This window comes from Balaenoptera acutorostrata, chromosome 19 (genome assembly GCF_949987535.1).
Source record: "Balaenoptera acutorostrata chromosome 19, mBalAcu1.1, whole genome shotgun sequence".
NCBI lineage: Eukaryota > Metazoa > Chordata > Mammalia > Artiodactyla > Balaenopteridae > Balaenoptera > Balaenoptera acutorostrata.
The window spans coordinates 37,112,846-37,124,478 of NC_080082.1; the positions used below are offsets into that span (position 1 = coordinate 37,112,846).

Genomic DNA, 11,633 nt, shown 5'->3' on the forward strand with positions numbered 1-11,633 from the left:
TGAAAACTGAATGGATAAAAGGAGAAAGTGTTGAGTTATTTGGGGTGTAGTGAATTCCTCAAGCATTGGGAAATGTCAAGAGTTCAGCAGTGGTATTTGCCACAAGTAGACTATGCTGTTGCTTTTTATCGATCTATAGATATAACCTCAGTTTGTTTCTAAAAACTGTTTTATTTTGAAAACTTTTCAAACTTGAAAAATAAAAAACAACCCTACAAAGGCTGTTTCACTGTTTCAAATAATTCAAATCAGCACTTGATACAAAGATGCAGTTAGCAAGAAAGCCTTTTAGCCTTCTTACTTTTTCCTCAGTACATTTACTCCCAACATCTGTACCTATGCTGTCCAGTACAGGGTCCATCAGCCACATGTAGCTGGTGAGCACTTACAATGCAGCCAGTCTACATTAAAATTGCTATAATTACAAAAATAGATCCCAGATTTCAAAGACTTGGTATGAAATAAAGAATGTAAAATATCTCATTAATAATGTTTTATATTGATTAAATGTTAAAATGATAACATTTTGGATATTGTTTCAGGGCTCCCCAACACCACCCACATGTTAGGTGATTTGCTAGGACCAACATACATTCGTCCTAACAGCTAAGATTATTACAGTGAAAGGATCAGTAGGGGAAAAAGATTGTCTGAATCTGGAGAGGTCCTTTCACAGGCCTCATTATGCTCTCTCCTTCCCAAGTGGGACACACTGAGTATGTTCATTTCTCCAGCAACCAGAAAATGCAGTAATATGTACAATGTTTCTGCCCAGAAAAGCCCGTTTAGAGATTCAGCACCCAAGGTTTTATATTGGGAGCTGTTCACATAGGCACTGTCTGCCTTATGTATACCGAAATTCTAGATTCACAGAAGGAAAGCAAGTATTTGGCATAGATGACATTGTTAACAAACTCTAGGCACCGTAAACCACCTTATCAGTCAGGGAATGGAGGAAAGCCAAGTTCCCAGATGCCAGCTAAGGGCCAACCTTGCACACAGACCCTTCTAAAGGTAGGAGCCTTGGTCCTGCTGCATTAACTTTTTGCACAGATATATTAGGTTAAATAAACTATCAGTAGAATTAATTCCACCAGTTTATTTTTAAAGACTTTTAAATATGGCTACTTGTTCACATTCTTGACTCACATTATATTTATTTTGGCAGTGGTCTAAACTTATATGTAAAATTCTTCTCTAACGTGTTTTAGCTGTTTTCTCTATAAACACTAATGATTTCTCTGATAAGTAAACTACACCCCAAATCTGATAAGTAAACAGGTGACAAGCCTCCTTCAAGTGATATCTTTACACTAATCACTAAAGGTCAGACTAATTGAAGGCTGCAGTAGACTTAGCTCCATATCCTACATGTAGCTTTATTACCCAAGAAGAAAAAGAAAACCTCCCCTCCAAAAAAAGTGTGTGATCAAAATAAAGGATTTTATGAATTTTTATAAAACAAAAGTCCCAGTTTAAGAATGTCCATTTGTAAGCACATTTGAGAGCTCCAAACAGTACATTTTTACATGCTTATCATTAATTCAAATTGTTAAACTTTTGTTCTTCTCTAAAATGTTAATGATTTGTAATTATTATTAATCCATCCATGAAAATATTTCTGAGGAGGTTTGTATAAATGGACTAATTCTGCGTGAGAGATTCACTTCATTTCTACTCATTGTAGATTGCAGATGTGACTAAAATAGTATAACTTGGCTAAAATGAGTGATATAGAATAGCAACCAGGATATGTTTGACTTCTTCCCAAGCACTGAATACTAATATGTACCTCACTCTTTAAGAAAGGGAATGGTTTTAGGAAAGTAATTTCCAGGACTAGAACTGTGAAAGCAACAGAAGATATTTTTGTTAGAATAAATCCATAGTGTGATTTTCAGTGACATACTGCCCTACGGGTCCCCTGCAGGCTTAATTGAAGGAGAGAACCATCTTTCACCATCATTGCCACATCTCATCAGAAGTAGAGGGAAGCTAAAATCCTAACCCCCTCTTCTCTCCCACACCATGACCCATAGTGAGTAAAGGGGAAAGGAGAAAGTCCTCAGGCTGTAAGTAGAGAGTAGTTCATAACTGGCAGTATTTTTGCTGTTATCTTTGTCCCTTATTTATAAAGACTTATAATTCTGCCATTTTATATAGTTCTGAACTGAAGCATGTCATTAGCAACCCATGTCAATAACTGATACTTTGATTCTCATTATAAACAGCTATGCTTGTCCTTTGAAAATCCATAAAGCTTAATACATTTGTAATTTTAAATATACTTCACATTTCTACAAAACGAAATCTGACAGTATCAGTGCTGCTTTCTAATTGCTTTAAATAATGTGGAGAACAGTTATAAAGAACTCTATGATAAAAAACTAAGGGTATTTTCCACTCACTGTTCAATCAATAAGAAACACTGCAGAAAACCTGTCTTTTTTGACACTTTTGGAACTATGAAGAGCCATCAAAGTACTGTCACATAATGGTCTGTTGATAAACTTTAAGAGCTGATGATAGTTTGACTCAGAAAATCAGAATACCTAGAAGCCACAGTGCTGTTTATAACTTCACTCACCCTGTCTTGAAAATAGCTTCTCATCCCTGTATCCGCATTTGTGAACTGGATAAAATAGGTAAAATAAGAATTCAACATGTAATATGATATAGTATATAATAGAATTATGGTATGATATATAAACAAAAAACAGAAAACTCCAGTTTTTAGAAATGAGGAATTCAAAAACGCTATATGTTCTCTAGGACACTTGTTATATTTTAAAGTACACACATTTGTGTAATATGATTTTATGATAAATATGACACAACAGAAGTGGGTACACTAGCTAATTTTGTACTTGAATAAAACACCACCATACATCTTCATTGGCTTTTCTATCCTTAATCTAACAGCTTATGTATGTAACTAATACTTATTGTCCTTATGATGAGCTTTGAGACCATTAAGGTTTTTTAAAGAATTATATCAAATATGAAATTCAATGGCATATATTCCATATACCTTTACTGTTTAAAACATTTTTTTTGAAATTCCAAAGAGTGTTTTTTTTCCCTTTTTGCCTGTGGTAATCCATTCATCCATCAACAGACATTTGGGTTGCTTTCCCCTTTTGGCTCTTGTGCATAATGCTGCTATGAACAGCAAGTATCTGTTCGAGTCTCTGCCTTCAATTCTTAAGAGTATATACCTAGAAGGAGAATTGCTGGAGCTTATGGTAACCTATATGAATTTTTGAGGAACTGCCATAGTATTTACCACAGCAGCTGCACCATTTTACATTTCTACCAGCAATGCACAAGGGTTCAGTGTCTCCACGTCTTTGCTAACATTTTCTTTTAACATTTTGAAAAAATGTACCAGGCTATGGCGCAGTGGTTGAGAATCCACCTGCCAGTACAGGGGACACGGGTTCGAGCCCTGGTCCGGGAAGATCCCACATGCCATGGAGCAACTAAGCCCGTGCGCCACAACTACTGAGCCTGCACTCTAGAGCCCGCAAGCCACAACTACTGAGCCCACGTGCCGCAACTACTGGAGCCTGCGCGCCTAGAGCCCTTGCTCCACAAGAGAAGCCACCACAATGAGAAGCCCGCACACCACAACGAAGAGTAGCCCCCGCTCGCCGCAACTAGAGAAAGCCCGTGCACAGCAACAAAGACCCAACGCAGCCAAAAAAATATATATATATACCAGGCTATATACTAGTTTCATAAGAACCATGGGAAATACAGTTGACCCCTGAGTAACAGAGGTTTGAACTGTGCAGGTCCACTTATACATGGATATTTTTCAGTAGCGAATACTACAGTACTACATGATCCATGGTTGGTTGAATCCACAGATGAGGAACTGGCTATGGAGAGGCCTACTATGGGACATGAGCATCTGCACGTTTTGGTGTCAGCAGTGGGTCCTGGAACCAATCCCCCTCAGATACCAAGGGATGACCGTATATTCATATTGTCATTACACTAAAAACAGTCTTTTAGCACACAACCTAAGTGCAAGTTTACATGAGTCAGCAACAGAGAATATTGGCCTTTGTCTTATTGTTTGTGTAGTACAGAGTGTGTTCACAAAAAAGCCTTTGAGGTAAGATATTGACTTTATAAGAGTAAATGTAAAATAAATCAGGATGAGTTGTAATCTGTATGCTTTCAGTTCTTAGCAACAAAGTTTCCTTTTTTCCTACAGCTCCCTGCACAGGCAGCACTTTCTTTTGCCATAGCAACATGTGCATCAATAATTCTTTAGTCTGTAATGGGGTTCAAAACTGTGCCTACCCTTGGGACGAAAATCATTGTAAAGGTGAGTCTACTGGCAGAGGTCAGCCTTTTTGAGAGAGGAGTGTCCATTGCCGTTCATTAAGAAAAAATTAAAATGTCCTTTTCTACAACTGTGCTTGGCATAACTGCTTTGGCTGGAATAAACACATATAAAATAAATGTTCTCCTTAATGGATCATAGACCTCTGGGATGTGGTAAAACTGAAGAAAAATATTTATTCTCAACAAAAGCATTTTTTTTTATAGACTATGTTTTTTACCTTAAAGTTGTTCAAAAGTCAATCATGGTATTTCCTGCCCTTATTTTCTTGGTCATTTCTATTGTAGATACCTTATTCTCATAATAATTTAGATTGTAACCTAGAGTATTCTTATTTTTTAAATTAAATGGAAATACTATTTAATAAAAATCAACTGATGGATTCAGTCTTACAATGTAAAAACAGACTCATTATAAGGACTGCTTTTTTTATTCCATGAATTTCCTACGCTATATTTCCAGTATATACTCCCTGGAAGATAAATATGGCTTGTGGTAATACTAGTTGAATGTCTACAAACTGGTTGTCAAATCACTGTTTCAGTACTAAAGTTTATCTCCCTTTTATTCTCCCAAGAGTTCAATAAATATCTTACTATAGAAAGTTAATGTAATGTGATATGGCTATCTTAAGTACTTGAGAGAAAGTATTTTCAGGTAATCATTCAAAAACAGTACACCATGATAACATACCTGAGTGGGTTAGATCATTTTCGTTCTCTCTTGCTTATGACCATCAGTAGAAATACTATGGGTATACTCAAACCTACCATAGAGCAGAAAGCTAAACTTGATAGAACAAGGGTATTTTGTTTTGGCGTTTTCTGTATTCATGTATTACTTTGATTTGCAAGCTATGTATTCACGTACCTTCTGAGTAAACAAGTCCTTTTCCTTTTTCGTAGTCTGTCTATCTGCGTTATGATTGGTTAGTTTAACCAGAAGTCGTAATGGGATTATTTTGTTTAAAAACCTAATTTTAAATTGCATTTTCTGTGTTGTATTTGAAAAAAAATACAGAAGTGTTCTGCTTTACTTAAAAATACTTTACCAGTTTGTGACAGGACTCATGAACGAATTTTAAAAGCCTCATCGTTTTTCTTTCTCTCTTCTGCAGAAAAGAAAAAAGCAGGACTGTTTGAACAAATCACTAAAACTCACGGAACAATTATTGGCATTACGTCAGGGATTGTCGTGGTCCTTCTCATTATTTCTATTTTAGTACAAGTGAAACAGCCTCGAAAAAAGGTCATGGCTTGCAAAACTGCTTTTAATAAAACTGGATTCCAAGAAGTGTTTGATCCTCCTCATTACGAACTGTTTTCACTGAGAGACAAGGAGATGTCTGCGGACCTGGCCGACCTGTCGGAGGAACTGGACAGCTACCAGAAGGCGCGGTGCTCGTCCACGGCGTCGCGGTGCATCCACGACCATCACTGTGGATCGCAGGCACCCAGCATCAAACAAAGCAGGACCAACCTCACTTCCATGGAACTTCCCTTCCGAAATGATTTTGCACAACCGCAGCCAATGAAAACATTTAACAGCACCTTCAAAAAGAGTAGCTACACTTTCAAGCAGGCACATGAGTGCCCTGAACAGGCCCTAGAAGACAGAGTAATGGAAGAGATTCCCTGTGAAATTTATGTCAGAGGGCGGGAAGATTCTGCACAAGCATCCATATCCATCGATTTTTAATCTTCTACTGAAGGTGACATTAATTATTAAGTATGTACGTATGTAGCCTACAGGACACCCATACTGTTTTCAGCAGCCAACCCTTTTCTCCTGTCAGAGCCAGGAAGATCTTCATTTCCCATTAACCTAATGTAATGGTGAAGTTTTTATTATCTCAGGCAGTCTATACATGTTAACCCAACCTAGGAACTTATTCCATTCAGTAAAAAACAAAAAATAAGCCTCTATTGCTCAGTGTCCTACAAGCAAAGCACCAGTTACATAGTAGCATTTGGAGAGATGAAGGTGTTGCACCAGGCTCAGCGGCCTGCCGGTCTTAGCAGCAGGAAGACTGCTCCGGATTGATACAGCTCTGTCAATGTTTTGATCCCACAATAAGTTTAAAAGTAAGATTTTTCTTCACATTCCTTTAATTTTTTTCTTTTCTCTAAATTTAATTTGTTTTATAAGCCAGTAATTTTACCGTTTCTTATATAAATGGTTCATGTATCACATGTATTTCAATATAGGCATTTGTTCTAGAATTTGTCAAAATATAACTAGTTACTGTGATAAGTGCCAATTAAGACACAGAGTTGTGTTTCGTCCATCTGTTTCTTCTTGACTAGTTTCTATACTGCTGCCTTTTAATTACTGGATCCTTAGTCTTTATTTTCTGTGATATGATTTAGCACCTTTAAGTCATATTTTGCGTTAGTTATATTATATGAAAAAGTTTCATAATCCTGGGATGTATGCACCATTGCCAGTTATACCTAAAAACTTGACAAAGATTAAAATTTTTAGAAATGCTCTGAAATTTCCCAAGTTTTATCACATTCAGTGATAACCCATTCATTCCTGTGAGCAAAAAGTCATTTAATGCATTTTGGGGGAAGCCTATCATTATATTTATTTCCACTGTTTCTCATTACTAGATCTGTGTTTTTTATTATTTTTATAAAAAGATTATTTCACTCCCTTTGTATTGGTTTATCTTGTAGGATATGGTAACCAAGGTTGTATGAGAGTTAAAGGAAAATGCCTAAGAAACTGTATAAGCCTTTAGATTGCTTCTTAACTTGGGACAATACGTTTTTCTAGTTCTTACCAAGAATAACAATTTCCACTTTTTTTTAAACTGCACTTTTGACCTTATTTTTTTTAATGGTATATAAACAATAATTTATAAACATGATATAAAAACTCATTGTGTTTTTTTAGACTTTTGATATTATTTGATACTGTACAAACTTTATTAAATCAAGATTAAAGAGCTACATGACAGATTTCTTTCAGTGTTTGCATTAGCGACTTTGTATACAAATATGCTGTGATGGAACTGTACACTATAATTTATTGTAAAGACCTTGGTAATGTGTACATAAGCGTTTGTTTTCTCTTGTTATTGCATTTAGTTTATGATAAATTTTTCACTGTGTGATATTTATTGTTCTAAATCACTACACAAATCTGATATTAAAATATACATTGTTACATGATTCTTCAATCATGTTATTTATGGCACTGAGATTTTCGATCTTAAGATATATATGGAAAGGAATCCATTTATTGAATTATAACTAAAAGATAAATTCTCATTTTTGATATTTTTTGTAGTTAAATTCTCAATGAAATGAGAAATTAAAGTTTCACTGGATTTCATTGATTTTTTAAAAATATCACATCTGTATGTTTTCTCAGATTAATGAAAACTGTGACCTTAAACATGATACATGTATAATACTCCTTCAAAATGCTTATTATATCACATTTTTTATTTTTTAAAAAGTATATACTATCCAGAAGATAGGAAAGCCTACAAATAGTATTGTCTTGATTTAAGTTTTTTTAAAGTCAGCATAATTTCCTGTTTTAAAAATATAACTTGGGAAGGTAAAAAGACTTAACGAATGTAGTATTCAATGAACTAATGAACCAGAGCCAGATTAGGTAGCTAAATTCTTTCAGTAGCTGTTTGAATAGGCATTTTAGTAGGTAACACACCACACAGTATTTAGTAAATCCTTAATAAAATAATAACTGTGATCTCATTCTTAATGATAATGAAAGGAAAATTATCATATTTTCTATGTAAAATTATATCCATTAAAAAAAATTAAATCGTCTTTAACATCTATAGTAGAAAATAATACAATATGCTTAACTAGTCACTTGTAACTGTATTTTTATTTTTGAAATTTGTACCTTGCTGTCTCTTAAAAGGGTATGAAGAGGCCTACAAAATACAAAGCCTTTAAAGAAGACATTTAACATTAAAAAAGCACAGAAGTACATGATTTCAGGCAACTCAGCAAAGCTTGGACAACAAATTTGATTCTAAATTTTCTTGCTGCTAAAACAAATGAAATCTTTGTTTTTCATAGTAGAAAACTCAAACTTATCTGCAAGAGGCTAGTTTTCTCTTAAACTAAAGAAAGGAGGGTCTTCATATTGAACGACATTTCCTCATAATTTAAAGAAAATGCAAAATACAGAGAGAGGCCATAATGGTAAACCTTAACCCAGTGAAGGCACATCTCAGTGTGGTCTAGGAACTAAAGAACCAGACGATCAATAGCTAAGCTAGCCTGAGACTGGCTTATTATTTTATTTTATTTTATTTTGAATTTTATTTTATTTTTGTATACAGCAGGTTCTTATCAGTTATCTGTTTTATGCACATCAGTGTATACATGTCAATCCCAATCTCCCGATTCATCACGCCACCACCACCACCCCCGCCACTTTCCCCCTTGGTGTCCATACGTTAGTTCTCTACATCTGTGAGACTGGCTTATTATTATTCATTGAACTATGGGTGGGTATTAGATCTCATTTATTTCTTAGTCAAACATTTGGCAGTATATGATATGAAGAGAAGAGAATGAAACTAATAAATTTTAGGCGTTATTACCAGAATAATGCTAATTGCTGTATATATAGTCTTTCATCTTTGAGGTCAATGAGAAAACTTTGCAAATTGTTTACTAATGTGAAAGCCATAAATTTTAGTAATTTAAGAAGAAATTTAGCCATCTTGTGGAAGTTATTACACCCTTCAGAGAGAATATAATACCCAGTGTTAAACATAGAACAAAAAAGGCAAATCTGGAGGAGAGAATATCTTCAATTCAGAAGCAGCATTAGGTGCACTTGTACAGCACTGTCATTTGTGACACCATTGATCCCAAATTTAACACAAGGTATCAATCCCCAAGTGCCCTCAAATTTCAGGAAACCTACTAATCCCAACATCTGAAGTATGTAGGAATAAAGTATGATGTACCTTTTGTGAGGGGAAATGTTCACACCAAAGGTTTAACAAAAAGCAAAGGATTTTCCACATTTCAAATCACAAAAGAGATAAGAAACACTCCTTTTATTTTGACTTGTTAACAGCTTGTGTCAGTGTCTTTGTCATGTTTCATATGATTATTGGGCATTAAAAGAACCTCCTAAATGCCTGAACATTTTTATAGTTCTGCTGTTGTCTGGTGAGGATGCTTCCTTGTTTCAGGGGTGTGTCAACTGATGAACAGGATAGGAAAAGCCTAGTTGTGACTACAGGAATAATTCTCAATCAGAGAATAGTAAGCTCTCTTACAAAATGGTGTCTGCTGTATTGTTCATGATCAGAAAGAACCTTGAGATTTTGGTTTTTTTAAGATCCAAGAAAGATTATCTGCTCCAACTTTATTAATGAGAAGACTGAAGCCCAGAGAAGAGAAGACAGTGCCCACATCTCAGAGCTAGTCCAGCGCCCTTTCCTTGCTTTCTGCCCTCTCCCTGCTTTAGCTGACTGTATGTTTTAAAAGCCACTCTAAACAGCAGCCCAGATGTTTCATGTAAGGTTGTCAATTACTCTGATTTAAAATGTAATTTATTCTACAACAATTTCTTTCAAAGCATTATATTTTACTTTTTTTTTTCCTTATGTAACACTTTGTTATTCTACAATTTTGTTGCCATGATTTCTTGGCACCTGCAAATTCTACAAGACAATTACTGTGAATTCTTAATAAACAATGTTTGTTAACAATTTATATCCTTGACACTGGACAGAAAGAGCTTTCAGTGTTTTGCTTTTGTGATCTTTTTTAAATCTAAAGGAAAAAACGTATACTCTAGAAATTAAAACACTTGTGTGTGCTGTATCTCTTGAGTTTGGAGAATGATTTGAGTTCTGAGCTAAATAATATGACAAGTTGACCTCGGATATCTTTTTTTAGCTTTCTGCAAAATCAGTTGTCCATGTTTTATATACCTCTACTAATAACAAACTCATAATTCTGAATTTGCTTTTTTTAAAGCAACTTTTCCATATATTTCTGTGATTGGTTTAATGACTACAAAAGCCCAGGAAGCTAATGACTGGGGTGCATGTTTAGTATGTACTGTCTTGAGTATATCCTTTTGAAGCAATGAATTTTCTTTTAGAGGTGAACTTCCAGACCATATAAGACTTCTCATATGCTTAATACTCGATTTGATACATCACAGTAAAGAATTTGACCCTTGAACTGGGAATAAAACTTGTGTTTTGATTTCCTTGCTTGCCTCAATTTCCAAAGTCTCTAGAAGTCGCAAAGAATCCTAAATTCCTTCCCAGGCAAAGTGGGCATTTCCTGTCCGGTCACTTCCAAACTAAAATAATCATAGTTAACGATAAAAAATAAAAGCATCCTCAGGCTATTACACCATTTTAAGTTTTCAAATAAATCTTCAAGTGAGGAACTTAAAAAAAAAAAAAAGGAACAAGATGGTCTTAAGTTGCCTGCAGTATCCAGGCTGCTGCCTCCGGTCACTGAAGTGGCCCTGAGATCTTCCACAGAGTGGGCTGTCAGAACACGTTGTCCTTTTGAGGTACACAGCCAAGCTTAGTAAGGGTGGGTGGGTAGACCTCATGAAAGGTGTACCCTGAGGAGAAAGCAAAGGAAGCCAAAAACTCTTGAGTCTTTCAGTCACACAGATCAAGGAGCAAAAGGAGAAGAAAGGTAGCTACCACTGGTCTGTCTCCGCAAATAGTTACAGAGCAATTTTACTTTTTGTGTTATTTAGGATCAAGAAACAGCTTTTATCTAAAAGTGGTCTCACCCTCCAAGCTTTGTCATACTCTGTAACATATGGTGCTAGCAGGCCACTTGAGCCGGTACCTTCTTTATTGAAACATTTTGAGTACCTGCTGATTGCTAGAAGGAATTTGGAATTTCCACCAAAAATCTAGGTTTTGAACATGCTTTTCAACTCTTGTTCTATTCTTCCATTGATGACATTGTCTAGGATTTGTATTAAGCTTTGTATTAAGTGGTGTTTCAGAGAAGCATTCACAAATTTTGAACCCAAAAATAGTCATGTGAATCGTAGGGGAGTTTTCTCTACCTTTGAGTAACTCTATCAGTCTGTTACGTGTAACGCCTCAGAAGACAATTTAGCTCTGAAAATGTGCACAAGTAACTTGCTGAAACTGACTCAAATATGTGGCCTCTGCCTTTCACATTCATAGTCTGAAGGTAACCTTACTTTCTCAGTCATTAGTTTTTAATATAAAAAAAGAAAGAATAAAGCTTTAAATAAGTGGTAGGAGGCTTCCAAGATA

At 35.3% G+C, this 11,633-nt stretch overlaps 1 protein-coding gene across 3 annotated transcripts in view; it reads left to right on the forward strand.

The window, feature by feature from the left end:
- Positions 1 to 10,447, forward strand: part of NETO2 (neuropilin and tolloid like 2) — a 73,491-nt gene extending 63,044 nt beyond the window's left edge. For 2 of the 3 annotated variants that reach the window (XM_057535078.1, XM_057535079.1), the window contains 2 exons: positions 4,226 to 4,339; positions 5,475 to 10,447. In XM_057535078.1, coding sequence (XP_057391061.1) covers positions 4,226 to 4,339; positions 5,475 to 6,055 — 695 coding nt within the window. In that variant the 3' untranslated portion in view covers positions 6,056 to 10,447. The remainder of the gene's footprint in view (positions 1 to 4,225; positions 4,340 to 5,474) is intronic. The other variant, XM_057535080.1, reaches the window with a different exon arrangement.
- The last annotated feature ends 1,186 nt before the right edge of the window (positions 10,448 to 11,633 follow it).